Genomic DNA, 15,837 nt, shown 5'->3' with positions numbered 1-15,837 from the left:
GCTCCCAGTTTCGGACACCGTAATCACAAGGGGCACAGGAAATACCTTAGGATACATCCATATGATATATGATATAGGGTGTTCTGAGAAGATATGATGCATAATAGCAGTTAAATTGAGGAGTATTTCAAAGGTTCTTGAAGCTGGGGGAGAAGAACACTTTTGGAGGAGGTTGACATCAACAAGTCATGGCTTCCAGATAATCAAATGTCATTACAAAACATTTCAGGACACAACTTTGGGGGACAGAGTCAGGTGGTGCTTCCTTTATCAGATCAAATAAATTATTACATGTGCCAAATATTTAATATTCCCCTTAGATACAATGCTTAACCAGATTTCCCCTTGACTTCCAGGACAGCCAACAGCACCTCCAACAGTGAACGTCTTCCCACCATCCCCAGAAGAATTGAAGACCTCAGACAAAGCCACCGCAGTGTGTCTGATAGATGGCTTTTACCCGAGTCCCATCCAAGTTACCTGGCAGGCTGATGGCAACACCATCTCCTCTGGGGTGGAGACAACCACGCCCACCAAGCTGAACGACAAGTACGCGGCCAGCAGCTACCTCAACATGAAAAAATCTGTGTGGGAGAGCTATGACAGAGTCACCTGCAAAGTGACGCATGAAGGGAAGCCCTTTGAGAAGGAGGTGAGGAGATCGGAGTGTGCCTAAAGGCTGGATGGGTCTGATGAGTTCCTCGTGCCTCCAGCAGCTGAGAAGAAAGAGTCCTTTCATGTTCAAGGGGGCCAAGTTTATTTCCTCTAATGCTATGTTGATCCACCAAGTCTGGTTTCCTTCCTATGTCGTTTCCCTCCCCACACCCCCTCCCTTCCTCTTCTCCCTGGAATCTCCTTTGTGTGTTGGCTTATAATGTTTGCAAATTAATAAAATGTCATACATTTCACCGGTGTGATTCTTTGACCCACTTATTCATTCCATCTCCTTCAAGCAGGTTGTATTCATGGTTTCCTGTCATATTACAGAAGGAAGTGTGCTGTTATTTTGCCAAAAGGCACTCAGCTCAGGTCTATGGCTGATAGCAGCAGTGGTAAAAGCAGTGTGATTTCATGGGACCAGTGGTCCATCTAGGTGGGCATTTTCTACACTGGTGGGCTGTGGCTTTCCTGAAGATCAGGCAGGGTTCTCTCTTAGTCCTACCTACCAATTCAGCTCCTGGGAAATGGAAAAGGTGGATTTGGGATCAGGATTAGGGTTGCCAGACTCAATAGTGGACAGGACCTCTGTGCCTTTAATTGCCCTGCTCTCTTTTGAGCCTGGAAACCTTAAAGAGAAACCAGCAGACCTGGAAGGAAGTGTGTTGTTACTCAGCCAAAATGCAGCGCTAAAAGTAGCGCGATTTCATGGGAATGTAGGAAGCGGCCTTCTCCCAGGTCAGACCAGTGGTCCATCTAGGTGGCCGTTTTCTACACCGGTGGGCTGTGGCTTTCCTGGAGTTCAGGCAGGGTTATCCCCCCCCTCCCAGTTCCCTCCCAGTCCTACATGGAGGTGTCTGGGATTGAAACACCTGGACACCCTGATGCAATACAGATGGACTACCAGTGGGCTGTAGCCCTTTCCACCACCACAATAATAATAATAATAATAATAATAATAATAATAATAATAATAATAATAATAAATTCATTATTTATACCCCGCCCATCTGGCTGGGTTTCCCCAGCCACTCTGGGCGTCTTCCAACGGAAAAATGAAATAAAACAATCTATTAAACATTAAAAGCCTCCCTAAACAGGGCTGCCTTCAGATGTCTTCTAAAAATCTGGTAGCTGTTTTTCTCTTTGACATCTGATGGGAGGGCATTCCACAGGGTGGGCGCCACCACCGAGAAGGCCCTCTGCCTGGTTCCCTGTAGCTTCGCTTCTTGCAACGAGGGAACCGCCAGAAGGCCCTTGGCGCTGGACCTCAGTGTCCGGGTAGAACGATGGGGGTGGAGATGCTCCTTCAGGTATACTGGACCGAGACCATTTAGGGAGCAGTGCTGCTTAACGGCTCTTTAGTATTATTAGATGTGATGAATTGGCTCAAGTTGCTGTTCACTTTAATGAACTAGCTGAACATGCCTCCGTATAAATCCTCCGCCCAATGAAAATTCGCTACCCCTCTCTTCCCATTCAGCTCCAGAGAAACAGAATGGGGGATTTAGGATTCCTTTCAGGGGGTATTTCAGACGTTCCCGAATATCACCTCTGGTCTGCCATGTGTTCCATGCGCCTCGTGGATGGTTGTCCATTAGGGCTAATGTAGCACTGCCCCCAACAACCTCCATGTGCCCTCAGGCAGAACCACTCAACCTTTCTCCCTTCCCACAAGCCGGTCTGCCAGCAGCTTTTCCCGTCACTGACCCTCCCTACTTTTGGCCCCCCTGCCTCCTGCCCCACCAGTTCTGATGGGCACCAGCTGCATTGGACGGCACTAACTATAAGGCGACGTGAGAATGTGATTGGGATTCCCTCCCATTTTAGGACTACAGCTCCCATCACACCTGAATGTTGGCCTTGCTAGCTGGGGCTGATGGGAGTTGTAGTCCAAGTCATGTGGCGACCACCCCATTGGGCAAAATTGCACAACTCCTCCCTGAAAGATCTCCTAGCACTCAGGGTGCACTTGGCTCCAGTGAATTAAAACCATGGGTTTGTTGAGAGAATAAGAGAAAGCAATATAAAATGAACATTCTATATTTACTGGGAAGTCTCTGTAGCTTGTGACTAACTGGTTTCCCCTGAGATGGTTTGGGACAATCCCTGGTCTTTGACCATGCTAGCTGGAGGTGATGAAATACGGAGTCCGGCAGCATATGGAGGGCCTACAGGTCAGACACCCTGATCTAAAATGACAAATAATATGGGGCTTGAATGTGTTCAACTGCTCTATTAAATGCTTCTATCCAAATTGGAATGCCATACAATAACTGGGAAGGTACGTTGGTGCATTTTGCTTGGGTGATCATTTGGCATCTGTGTTTTTGTCCACTTAAAATTTGGCTGGTAAGTATTTGAAAGATTTTACCTGGTCAATGGGGTGATTATCTAGTCTCCATTTGACAATTTGACAACTTGGAGGAAAAAAACCATAATTTTTAGATTTTTCGCAATGAATTCCCAGGGAGTTGATCTGAATGGGGGGGTGCATATGGAGGGCCTACAGGTCAGACACCCTGATTTAAAATGGCAAATACATACCTGCCAAGTTGCTGTCAGAGAAATAAGGGACCGGGCTGGAAATAGCAGACCGGAAATAGCGCTGCCGCCATTTTGGAACTGGGCGGAACATGCTCAGAAGTGACTTTTGATGCTGCTTTGCCCAGTTCCAAAATGGCCGCCGTGCCAGAAGTCACACTGCAGCCATTTTGGAACTGGGCAGAGCAGCATCAAAAGTCGCTTCTGAGCATGCTCCGCCCAGTTCCAAAATGGTCGCCACGTCAGAATAAACCGGGGGGGAACAAAAAAAATCCGTTTTTTCAGCTAGGAACAGCTGGAAAAACAGGGATTTCCCGGGGAAAACTGGAGACTTGGCAGCTATGCAAATATCAGGCTGGATATTAGTAAAGTCCCAGTTTCTTCCTGCAGATTGTGGTCACTCTACATATACCATGAGTCAGTCCCAATTTTCTACACAGTACTCTGTCATGAGCTGGCCAGGAAATGAGACACCATAGTCCACCTTCTTCCCAGCCATTTGTACACCCCTATTTTAACTTGTGTGAGAGGCTATTTGGAAAGAGAGACAACTGTTAAAGGCCTAAAAAGATGTTTATGGCCGCTTCAGAGGAGAATGAGTCTCAAAGCACTGTCTCCATGAACCATTTGACATTCCATATGTAACCTGCTTATTGACGCGTGTAAATCCTCACCACCACTTCTTGTAAAGAAGCTAGTAAAATGCGGGCTAGACAATGCTACCATTCAATGGATTTGTAAGTGGCTGACTGACCGAACCCAAAGGGTGCTCATCAATGGCTCCTCTTCATCGTGGAGAGAAGTGACTAGTGGGGTGCCACAGGGTTCTGTCTTGGGCCCAGTCTTATTCAACATCTTTATCAATGACTTGGAAGATGGGCTTGAGGGCATCCTGATCATGTTTGCAGATGACGCCAAATTGGGAATCATAGAATAGAATCATAGGGTTGGAAGAGACCACAAGGGCCATCCAGTCCAACCCCCTGCCAAGCAGGAAACACCATCAAAGCATTTTTGACATATGCCTGTCAAGCCTCTGCTTAAAGACCTCCAAAGAATGAGACTCCACAACACTCCTTGGTAGCAAATTCCACTGTTGAACAGCTCTTACTGTCAGGAAGTTCTTCCTAATGTTTAGGTGGAATGTTCTTTTTTGATGGCCCTTGTGGTCTCTTCCAACTCTATGAGTCTATGATTCTATGTTGCATCAAACTAGGTTTCTGCCTTTGATGGACTGAAAACCCATATATAGTGCAGTGCAATCGCTGTCAAAATGCACACCTACAATGCTTTAGACAAGCCCTTTTGCAGTATTAATTATTCATTTATTTACTTGTTTGTTGTTTGCTTGTTTTTATTGGAGTTGTACTCTGGCCTCCCTCCCAAAGAAGCCCAGAAGGGCAATGGCCATCAAGCCATGTGCACCAGCTGTTAATTAGGTCTCAGCACCAGCAAACGTGGTCCAGGCTAAGCAAGAGAACTATTTGAGCATGGTTTCAACTATGGAAAAGCAGCATACAAACAAATTGAGTACGAGGACGTGGACTGCTGAACCCCATGGATGCTGTCCCATGGAATCTCTCTACCCTGGAAGCAGGGGCCACTCAAAAGAGTGGGGAAAATCAGAAAGCAATGGGTTTGTGATAGCTGTCTTCTGAGAAGTCTGCTCAAAAGTCTACTCCTATTGGTTTCCATCTTCGAAATCCATGGGGCTGACTACAAGATCCATGGTGCAGTGCCGTTCTGATCAAAACACACTTGCATAAAACATCAAGTTATTGTTATTTATTTTGTTATTTATTAGACGTAGATACCACCCTTCATCACAAGAATCACAGAATAAATAATGATAGCAGGCCCCAAAAAAAGGACAGTGTGCATGTGAGAGAAGCCAGAACCCATAGATCAATCAATCAATCAATCTTTATTGCGCTTAAAGACCAGACAGAGACCCATAGAAGCAATGGAGAGTTTTCTTCTATTTGCAAATTTGAAGTGCAGGAATATGCATTTGTGGAAGCATATATATTCCACCCTGAATAAATGAAATTCAGCGGCAGCTTTCAGAACTCAATGTACAAGTTCATTTTTTAACATCTGTGATAAGTGTTTTCTCTGAGACATACTACGGTAGCAGCTAATTAAGGAAGTTCATACTTCCACTCCAAGGAACGGTCCAGCGCATTGAGTTTAATTTGTAAGAAAGTATTGTGGCACAGACAAAGCTTCACTGCCTGCAGACTGATTCACCTGTGAGGCCTCTTGTCAGAAACACGAGCCAACATCTTCTGGACTAAATGAGACAGTGGTACCAATTCTTAGATTCTCCTCCAGAGACCAAACTGAAGTGGCAAAGTCCTAGTAACCTTCTAGGGGTTTGGACTATGACTCCCATCATCCACAATTAGGGTGGCCTATGGTCAGGGATGAAGGTGGTTGCAGTCACATGGAGGACACTGCCTTGGCTACCGGTGGACCAAAGGAACTCATTCATCATGCTCCCAACATCGAGAGAGAAATAATGGGCAAGAGAACCTCCTTGGAAGACCTGAGATTCTTCTGGCTGTCAAACAGAATCCAGGAATGCTGTTCCCACAGATGAACCAGGCCATTATGTCATCTTTCTTCCAAAACACCATTAACTATATTTTTAAGTGTACAATAGTACCTTGGTTCTCAAACGCCTCAGTTCTCAAACGCCAAAAACCTGGAAATAAGTGTTCTGGTTTTTAAATGTTTTTCGGAAGCCTAACATCCGATGCGGCTGTCGGCTATTGTTTCCAGGGCACCTGCACCAATCAGAAGCTAGGCCTTGGTTTTTGAACATTTCGGAAGTCAAACAGACTTCCGGAACGGATTAAGTTGGGCACTTTTGTTTTTGATATTTATTTTGCGTTTTTGTTTTTGAGGCTTTTTCGGTTAATTTGTTTTTGTGACTGTGTGGAACCCAGTTCAGCTACGGATTGATTGGTTGATTGTTGGACTGTGGAAATGGATAAAAGCCCCCCATCCAAACAATGACTATCATCAGTGCAGGTAAGAAAAAGAAGTAATGTTAATTTTTATCATCTACAATACTGTCTTATTTATTTTATAGTACAGTGGTACCTCTACTGACGAATAACTCTACTTACGAATGTTTCTACTTACGAACGGAGCTCCGTCCGCCATCTTGGATGCGGTTTAGATAGGATTTTTTCTACTTACGAATTTTTAGATAGGGTTGCTTCTACTTACGAATTTTTTCTCCCAATGCATTCCTATGGGATTCGACTTACAAATTTTTTCGACTTACAGATGTGTGTTCGGAACGCATTAAATTCGTAAGTAGAGGTACCACTGTACAGGACATTGATTATTGCTTTCATTGTATGGATCAATGGGCTCATTAGATAGTAAAATTCGTGTTAAATTGCTGTTTGAGAGGTTGTTTTTAAAAGTCTGGAACGGATTGATTCATTTTGCATTACTTCCTATGGGAAAGCGCGCCTTGGTTTTGGAACGCTTTGGTTTTGGAACGGGCTTCCGGAACGGATTAAGTTTGAGAACCAAGGTACCACTGTGTGTTCCATCGACTCCGTTTAAAAGATGGCTCATTTGTACTGCTTGTTTTTCGATTTCTGTTTGTCCACCACTTTATGAAACGTTCAATCTTCTGGAAAAGTAGCTTATAAATTAATTTTTTAAAACTTCTTAAGAAATGGGGGAAATATTTCACTGTTGGGAAAACAGAAGTTGTCCTATTGCCCAGTCTGTTCCCAAATGGGATAGCTGTCAACGGCTTGTCTCTCCTTGTGAAGAGACTGCAGGTTTTTGTACAGCTGTGAGTCACTGTGGTGGGTCTTCGGATCAGGAACCACCCTGACTGTCACAGGTAAGTCACTGAATTTATCACAACCCTTTCCATACCTGTGACGATATTCTAACTTTTCCATCATTTTTGCCCTTGTTTTCCTTCCCTGACTGTAAACCTGACCTTAGGGCATTTGTTGTTTAGTTTACAACGAGCCTTTCGTAGAAAATGTACTTGTAATCCTAGCCAGAATGGGATGTTGTGAAACCATGTTACCTGCCTCTCCTTTCCTCAAGATCATTGGATAGTTATTTCAGGTGAGGTGGGGAATTCTTTTCCTTAGTCTAGGTCAATAGGACTGTCTTTGGAAATTTTTTTTTATTTTTTTTTTTGCAAATCTCCGTGGTGGCTAAACTCAGACATAATTTTACTGGTGGATGCTAAAGATGGCAGAGAAGTGAATCTGAGCTGTGCTATTCCAGGTACCCGATATGACTTAAGGGCGGGTTGGATAATCCCCGAATTGTGCTCCAAAGCTGACATTAAAGCAATACACCCACCAAAATGTCACAAAATAGCGTGAAGCATTTCAAGTTTCCAGAACTCTTCATTCTGGACGACTTAAACATTTGCACCTTACATTGTGACATTTTGGCCCACCTTATAAAGTGATTGGATCTGGGATTTGCTTTCTAATGTGGCTCCTTTTACTTTTTCTGGTTTTGTATTTTCATTTTGGGACTTCCAAAGCAGAGGAATAGAATATATTCTGTTTCTAGATAGCTCTGCAGTTCAGACCAACATGCTCCCAATCTAAGAGAACCAGGACTCTCTGCATTCTACAACACGAAATGCAATCATTTGAAATGGAAACCAGGGTCAACTCTGCCTAAAATTTCACCAAAACTTAATGGGGTTTGGGAACAAACTGGAGTGACCGCTTTGCAATTCAGAGTGATCAGATCTCCTGACTTTTTCCTTTGTTGTTAAATCAACTGCACAGGCTTAATTTATTAATTGAAGTAGAGGCACAGCAGCAAAGATAATTAACTTAATTCCCTAGTCTCAATTGCTGCATCCCAAACTTACTGTTGGTCCCACTGAAAAAAAAATATACACTTCTTTCTTTCTTTCTTTCTTTCTTTCTTTCTTTCTTTCTTTCTTTCGGTACATCTTCTTGGTAAATACAGTATAACAAAAAAGAAAGAAAGAAGGAAGAAAAAACATGGGCTGCACCCCATGCTAGTCCTTGCTCAGAGTAGACCTGCTGAAATGAACAAATTTAATTCCATTAATTTCAGTTGGTCTACATGCATTAATACTGAGTTGGGTGCAACCCAGATGACATTAACAATAAAAATATTCCATTAATCCATTAATATAGGCATGTCTACATTTCCAAATAGGTACCTAAATGAGACTGACAGTTATAAGCCAGTTACAGGTAGGTAGCCGTGTTGGTCTGAGTCGAAGCAAAATTAAAAAATTCTTTCAGTAGCACCTTAAAGACCAACTAAGTTTTTATTTTTGCATGCGCTTTCGGTATCTGAAGAAGTGTGCATGCACACAAAAGCTCATACAAAAATAAAAACTTAGTTGGTCTTTAAGGTGCTACTGAAAGAAGTTATAAGCCATGCATTAAAAGGGAGAAAGCACCAGATTAGGACAAGATCTTCAGAACAAGGGGGGTTCAGCGATCAATTTGTCTCCCATGGGAACTCTGAGAATTATAGCTGTGTGAGGAAAATAGGGGGATCCTAACATCTCTCAGTAACCTTTCTAAACTACAGTTCCCAGGGTTCTTTGGGGGAAGGCATGACTGTTTAGAGTGCTTTGAGCCTACATAGATAGATGATAGATAGATAGATAGATAGATAGATAGATAGATAGATAGATAGATAGATAGATAGATAGATAGATGATAGATAGATAGATAGATAGATAGATAGATAGATAGATACAGATAGAATCTTTATTTGCATCAGCCACTAGCCATTGCAATAAAAATAAATAAATAAAAATGTACTGAAGATAGAGGTAAAAACTTAACTACAGAAAATACATTTTGGGGTTTTACATCATTAATCAAATAATAGATTTTATTCTAATTGTCCCTGCTAAAAACCTTGCACTTTTTGTACAGTGCAAATGGAGCTGTACAAAGAAAGGTGAAACTGCTTGTAAATATATGTACTGTGTGTTGGGAGTAAAACTGGTGAACATTTTGTGAGGACCAAAAAAGAAACCGTGAATTGATTTGAAAACATGGGAAATTGAACTTAAGCCCAAGAAAATGAGAAACTATAACGGAGAAGGTTAACGCTTCCTTATTACCTGAGGGCAACACATACCAGTAAAACGACTTATTCAGAGTTGCTTGTTCGTCCTTTTCTTTTAACATGGTTGAAATCATTTTAGTATGATGATTGCTTTAAAAAAAATGGATAAAAAACCAATGCTCCCCTTCTGCTTTCAGTGGAGACATCTGCTGATATATGAGAAGGAGACAGAGTTTTCTCTAATTTTCCCTACCCAAGTGTGGTCCCCCAACCTTTGAGATCCATCCCAGGGGGTTGTGGGACCTTCTGAACAGTGTGAGGCAGTTGGCAGTGAGGGGAAACCAGGGAAAATCCTCTCCCCCTTTCTATGTTCATAGATAGTTTCTTCACAAAACTGGAATGAATTTCACCTCAGAGATCTTTATCCTCCGAATTTGGAGTTAAGGCTTGTTCACAAAAGTGAAGCGCTGTCTTATCCCCCAAATGACCCTGTCAGCGGGCAAAAATGGCCGATGCTTGGACTCCTAGTTGGGGAGGGTACTGCTGCCCTCTGTTCCTGCTTGCAAGTTTCCCATAGACATCAGACTGGCGACTGTGAAAACAGGATAGAGGACAAAATAGTAATAAATAATAATAATAATAATAATAATAATAATAATAATATATTATTATTATTTATACCCCGCCCATCTGGCTGGGTTTCCCCAGCCACTCTGGGTGGCTTCCAACCGAATATTAAAAACAGTACAGCATCAAACATTTAAAACTTCCCTAAACAGGGCCGCCTTCAGTTGTCTTCTAAAATTAAAATAGTTGCTTATTGCCTTGACATCTGCTGGGAGGGCGTTCCACAGGGCGGGTGCCACCACCGAGAAGGCCATCTGTCTGATTCACTTCTTGCAATGAGGGAACCGTCAGAAGGCCCTCGGTGCTGGATCTCAGTGTCCGGGCTGAATGGTGGGGGTGGAGACGCTCCTTCAGGTATACAGGACCAAGGGCATTTAGGGCTTTAAAGGTCAGTACCAACACTTTGAATTGCGCTCGGAAACGTACTGGAAACCAGTGTAGATCTCTCAGGACCGGTGTTATGTGGTCTCGGTGGCCACTCCCAGTCACTAGTCTAGCTGCCACATTCTGGATTAATTGCAGTTTCCGGGTCACCTTCAAAGGTAGTCCCAGGTAGAGCGCATTGCAGTAGTCCAAGTGGGAGATGACCAGAGCATGCACCACTCTGGCGAGACAGTCTGCGGGCAGGTAGGGTATCAGCCTGCGTACCAGATGAAGCTGGTAGACAGCCGCCCTGGACACAGAATTGACCTGCGCCTCCATGGACAGCTGTGAGTCCAAAATGACTCCCAGGCTGCGCACCTGGTCCGGGCATTGCTGCGGCGTTTGGCAACTAGGGCAATTTTTTTAAAAGGAAAAATGCTTTTAAAATGGAAAAAGAAGTCCAAAAGCTAATTTTATGGGGGAGATGTTTCCCCAAAAAGCCCAACAACTTTGACAAACGAAAAAAGCAACCCAACTTTTGGAATATGACAACCCTATGTTTGACCACATCCAGAAAGGCTCGTTGTACATTCTTTAAAATACTTATGTGCAATGAACATAGGTGCCGACTCCCTGGGGCCCTGGGTGCCTGAGCACCCACAAAATTCCCCATGAACGGACCGGGCACCCACAAATTTCAGTTCCAGGGCCATGCATGCTGCATGGCACCCATGGTCCCGGGCACCCACAGTCGGGAGGCCAAGTTGGCACTCCTGACCATGATTGTTCACCATGTGTACAAGAACAAATAAGGCGCTTTGTAGATCTCTCCTTTGCTATGGCTGTCAGTATAAATATGTGAGTTTAAAGGCGCATTATCAGGCATGGAATGTATATCCCAGTTGCTAAGCAGCTCTCCAGTTTCCAAATTAGTCTGAACTTTGTTTTATCTTTGTGTGAATTGGTTTGAACTCATCAATATTTTAAGGAGTGGAGATGAAAGGACAGAAACTTTTTCCAAGCCCTACCTAGAAATGTCAGACGATGACCCCAGGACCTTTTGCATGGAAACTCTGCTCTGTAGCCTCTCCCATTAGCAGAGATGTATGATCTACAACTCCCTCTCAAGAGATGTGCACTATGGTATTCCTAACCGGACTCATGCACTGTAATGAGAAGGTGAAATCTCTTCCTCTTACAGATCACCACAGCTCAAGGGTGCCAAGAATGGCTGTGTTGCTTCATAGACCAAAATACCTGTATACAGGTTCAATTATGTGTACATTGCACAACAGTATCTTTTGTGATATGAAGCATTAAGATCTGGTTCCCCTTGGCAATTTTTGGAGAATAATGAAGGGCTTGAAAGGGTCTTCAAGCTCACATGGCCCCGCTTCCAGCTCAATGGTTCCTCTTTCTAAAAATAGATGGTTCCAGGAGCCACCATTTCAATTTGCTCACAGTGCTTCTGAGTAATGCTACATCAAGAGCATTATGGGAAATTTATATGGCAGCTCCCGTCATAGGATACATCCATATGATATATTTAATGCTAGGGCGTTCCGAGAAGATATGATGCATAGTAGAAGTTAAATTAAGGAGAAGGCTTCACAAGCAACAGTATTACAAAGGTTCTTGAGGCTGGGGGAGAAGAAAAGCTTTTGGAGGAGATGGACATCAAAAAGTCATGGCTTCCAGATAGTCAAATGTCCTTACAAAACATTTCAGGACACAACTTTGGGGGATAGAGTCAGATGGTGCTTCCTCTGTGAAATCAAATAAATTATTACATGTGCCAAATATTTAATACTCCCCTGAGACACAACACTTAACCAGATTTCGCCTTGACTTCCAGGTCAGCCAACAGCACCTCCAACAGTGAACGTCTTCCCACCATCCCCAGAAGAATTGAAGACCTCAGACAAAGCCACCGCAGTGTGTCTGATAGATGGCTTTTACCCGAGTACCATCCAAGTTACCTGGCAGGCTGATGGCACCGCCATCTCCTCTGGGGTGGAGACAACCACGCCCACCAAGCTGAACGACAAGTACGCGGCCAGCAGCTACCTCAACATGAAAAAGTCTGAGTGGGAGAGCTATGAAAGAGTCACCTGCAAAGTGATGCACGAAGGGAAGCCCTTTGAGAAGGAGGTGAGGAGATCGGAGTGTGCCTAAAGGCTGGATGGGTCTGATGAGTTCCTCGTGCCTCCAGCAGCTGAGAAGAAAGAGTCCTTTCATGTTCAAGGGGGCCAAGTTTATTTCCTCTAATGCTACGTTGATCCATCAAGTCTGGTTTCCTTCCTATGTTGTTCCCCTCCCCACACCCCCTCCCTTCCACTTCTCCCTGGAATCTCCTTTGTGTGTTGGCTTATAATGTTTGCAAATTAATAAAATGTCATACATTTCACCGGTGTTTTTTCTTGACCCACTTATTTATTCCATCTCCTTCAAGCAGGTTGTGTTTGTGGTTTCCTGTCATATTACAGAAGGAAGTGTGCTGTTAATCAGCCAAAATACACTCAGCTCAGGTCTATGGCTGATAGCAGCAGTGGTAAAAGCAGTGTGATTTCATGGGAATGTAGGAAGCAGCCTTCTCCCAAGTCAGACCAGTGGTCCATCTAGGTGGACGTTTTCTACACCGGTGGGCTGTGGCTTTCCTGGAGATCGGGCAGGGTTCTCTCTTAGTCCTACCTACCAATTTAGGTCCTGAGAAATGGAAAAGATCGATTTTGGATTGGTATGCAACCCAGATTACTTTCAAACGTTCCCAAACTTACAATCCGACATGTTCTTCCTTCCACTCAGTGGAGCACTCGTTGCATTCAGGATGCTTAATGAAGAGGTACTAGGCTTTAGTGAATTAAAACCACGGGTTTCTCCAGAGTATAAGAGAAAATAAAATAAAATAAAATTCCATAATCACTGGGAAGCTGTTAGCCAATACCTTATCAATATACACACTAAATTAGCAGACATGGAGTAAATGTTGAAATCTTCGTTCCTTGTGACTGACCAGTGGCCCTTAAAGGTAAAGGTAAAGGGACCCCTGACCATTAGGTCCAGTCATGACCGACTCTGGGGTTGTGTGCTCATCTCGCATTATTGGCCGAGGGAGCCGGCGTACAGCTTCCAGGTCATGTGGCCAGCATGACAAAGCTGCTTCTGGCAAACCAGAGCAGCGCACGGAAACGCCGTATACCTTCCCGCTGTAGCGGTTCCTATTTATCTATTACATCTTTGATTTTAAGTAAAATTAGGAAAATACGCGAGTGGAAAGAAATAAATTACTCATTGATGGGAGGAGGGAAGTCGGAGCTTGGAAAAGCTATCTGTTGTACAGTTGTTGATCATGTGTTGTATGATGTTAAAGAACTGGAAAAAAGAAAATAATAAAAAAATATTTTTGGGGGGGGAATACTGTCATGGGGTAGCCCATGAAGGAAATGCCACAGCACACCTTGTTCCCATCTTTCTACACACTCCTATTTGAATTAGGCTACCTTGGGGGGGGGATGTCAGGGTCTGGACAGAGGAGGAATGGTGAAGAGCGCCTCCCTATCCTGACACCTCCAGAGAGGAGGAAGAGGAAGACAGTATAGATTTACAACAAGGGTTTGTGTGAGGTCGCATCTCAGGGGCAGATGAGGGGGAAAGTTGGAAAATCATGGGAGAGCCAGAACAACACCCGGCTGACATGTTGTCACTAGAAAGCATCCCAGACCCTCCATCTCCCAGAACCCGGTGAGTCTTAAAAGTAGGAGAGCAAAGAGCTCGAAGGCTGAGGGTACGTAGCAGCACCCGTAGAGGAGATGAATGAGAAAGTGAGAGAGATGGGGGTGGAGATTCACTTGGGACAACACCATTATCCAAGAGGCTGGATTGTATAGCCTCTCTCTGTAATACTTAAATAAAAAAGGACAGTAAGAAAGTTTTCCTTGTCTGTACTTTCCTGGGCAACCAGCTGGGAGCTGCTGACAGCAACCTGACAGGGGAAGAGGGGAAGAGAGAGATACCCACACCCTTGGAAGATGTTTATGGCTGCTTCTGAGCAATATGTACACAAAGGGTATCAGGAGTGCCAACTTGGCCCTACGAATGTTGGTGTCTGGCACCATGTGTGCAATGAAGCCTTCATGGCCCTGGCACAGGAATTTGTTGGTGCCTGGACCCTTCATTGGGATTTTTTTGGGTGCTCGGGAACCCAGGGCACCAGGGAGCGAACCTATGATGGGTATCAAAAATGTCAGTGAGTATCCAATGGTGAGGATTTACACCAGGCATCCCCAAACTTCAGCCCTCCAGATGTTTTGGACTACAATTCTCATCATCCCTGACCACTGGTCCTGTTAGCTAGGGATCATGGGAGTTGCAGACCAAAACATCTGGTGGGCCGCAGTTTGGGGATGCCTGATTTACACCAGCTCAACAAGCAGGTCTCTCCTTAGTCAGCTCCCACTCTTTTATTTCCAACCCATCCATGGGGTTTCAGCTTTCTCCTCCTCAGTCTCAATGTTCTCACCTCTCCTCAGCATTCAGCCAGACCCTACTTAAGCCAGAGGTCTCTTGACCAAATTTGTCTTCCATTCCATCCCACATCTCCTAAGGTAATTGCCTTCCTCATGCTCACAGAATAGGTTTCCAGACTCAACAGAGGACAGGACTTCTGTGCCTTTAATTGCCCTGCTCTCTTTTGAGTCTGGAAACCTTAAAGAGAAACCAGCAGACCCTTTGTTTAATTTCCAAGTAAAGGGTCTGCTGGTTTCTCTTTAAGGTTTCCAGACTCAAAAGAGAGCAGGGCAATTAAAGGCGCAGAAGTCCTGTCCTCTATTGAGTCTGGCAACCCTATAACAATGAGCAGCAACACCTCTGAGTTCAAGCCCGAGTCCCAGGCCATCACCCCATAACAATGAGCAGCAACACCCCCCTGCATCTCCCCCAGTTTCTACCTATGATGGACTACTACGAACACAAACAACAGTGCAATTATGATCAAAATGCACATCTACAATGTTTCAAAGAGGCCTTCTGCAGCATCATTTGTTTATTATAGTCTGTCTATGCCATCCTTCCTTCCAAAGGAGCCCAATGTGCCACGAGCATCATTTCATTCAGGTTATTCAGGTCTGAACATATGTAAGCAGACTGTGCTGGTCCCTAGGGTTACCCAAGAGGCGTAGTCAAAGTCCGGTCTGTGGTTCGAAGGTTCAGGGTCAAGACAGTCTGAAGTAGTCGAAGCTGGGAGCAGGGCAGGGCGTCAGGTGAGGTCAGGAACAGGTACGTAGGTCGGGAACTAAGGCAGGTCAGAAGCGCGGGCACGAAAGCAAGACAGGTCGAAGGCAGGAACAATGGCAGAATCTAGCAACCAACAATACTGCTCCCACAACCCGGGGTGGGGTTTGGCCGCCTTTTATCTAGAACGGGGTAACGGACGGCCCCAATCCCCTGGCGAATCACTTCCTCGCCTCGCCTGGAGGCGAGCACTCCTCCTGCAAGTACTCAGGTCTCTTCTTCTATCAGCCCTGAGACTTTGCAGCTTGGGAGACGCCGGTGGGTTACTGGACCCAGGAGCCGCCT

At 44.5% G+C, this 15,837-nt stretch overlaps 3 protein-coding genes across 7 annotated transcripts in view; all 3 read left to right on the top strand.

Annotated features, from left to right (window-relative positions):
- LOC118075804 (immunoglobulin lambda-1 light chain-like) overlaps positions 1-919 on the top strand; it is an 87,698-nt gene extending 86,779 nt beyond the window's left edge. For 3 of the 4 annotated variants that reach the window (XM_060269577.1, XM_060269578.1, XM_060269580.1), the window contains exon 4: positions 357-919. In XM_060269577.1, coding sequence (XP_060125560.1) covers positions 357-676 — 320 coding nt within the window. In that variant the 3' untranslated portion in view covers positions 677-919. The remainder of the gene's footprint in view (positions 1-356) is intronic. The other variant, XM_060269579.1, reaches the window with a different exon arrangement.
- Positions 1-12,670, top strand: part of LOC118078681 (immunoglobulin lambda-1 light chain-like) — a 103,333-nt gene extending 90,663 nt beyond the window's left edge. Inside the window, exons 3-4 of one of the 2 annotated variants that reach the window (XM_060269582.1) lie at positions 7,040-7,075; positions 12,119-12,670. In XM_060269582.1, the coding sequence (XP_060125565.1) occupies positions 7,040-7,075; positions 12,119-12,438 (356 nt within the window). In that variant the 3' untranslated portion in view covers positions 12,439-12,670. The remainder of the gene's footprint in view (positions 1-7,039; positions 7,076-12,118) is intronic. The other variant, XM_060269581.1, reaches the window with a different exon arrangement.
- Positions 1-15,837, top strand: part of LOC118075809 (immunoglobulin lambda-1 light chain-like) — a 170,557-nt gene that overhangs the window by 138,793 nt on the left and 15,927 nt on the right. The gene's annotated exons all lie outside the window — the stretch shown is intronic.

This window comes from Zootoca vivipara, chromosome 17 (genome assembly GCF_963506605.1).
Source record: "Zootoca vivipara chromosome 17, rZooViv1.1, whole genome shotgun sequence".
Taxonomy (NCBI): domain Eukaryota; kingdom Metazoa; phylum Chordata; class Lepidosauria; order Squamata; family Lacertidae; genus Zootoca; species Zootoca vivipara.
This window is presented reverse-complemented; position numbering and strand designations above follow the sequence as displayed.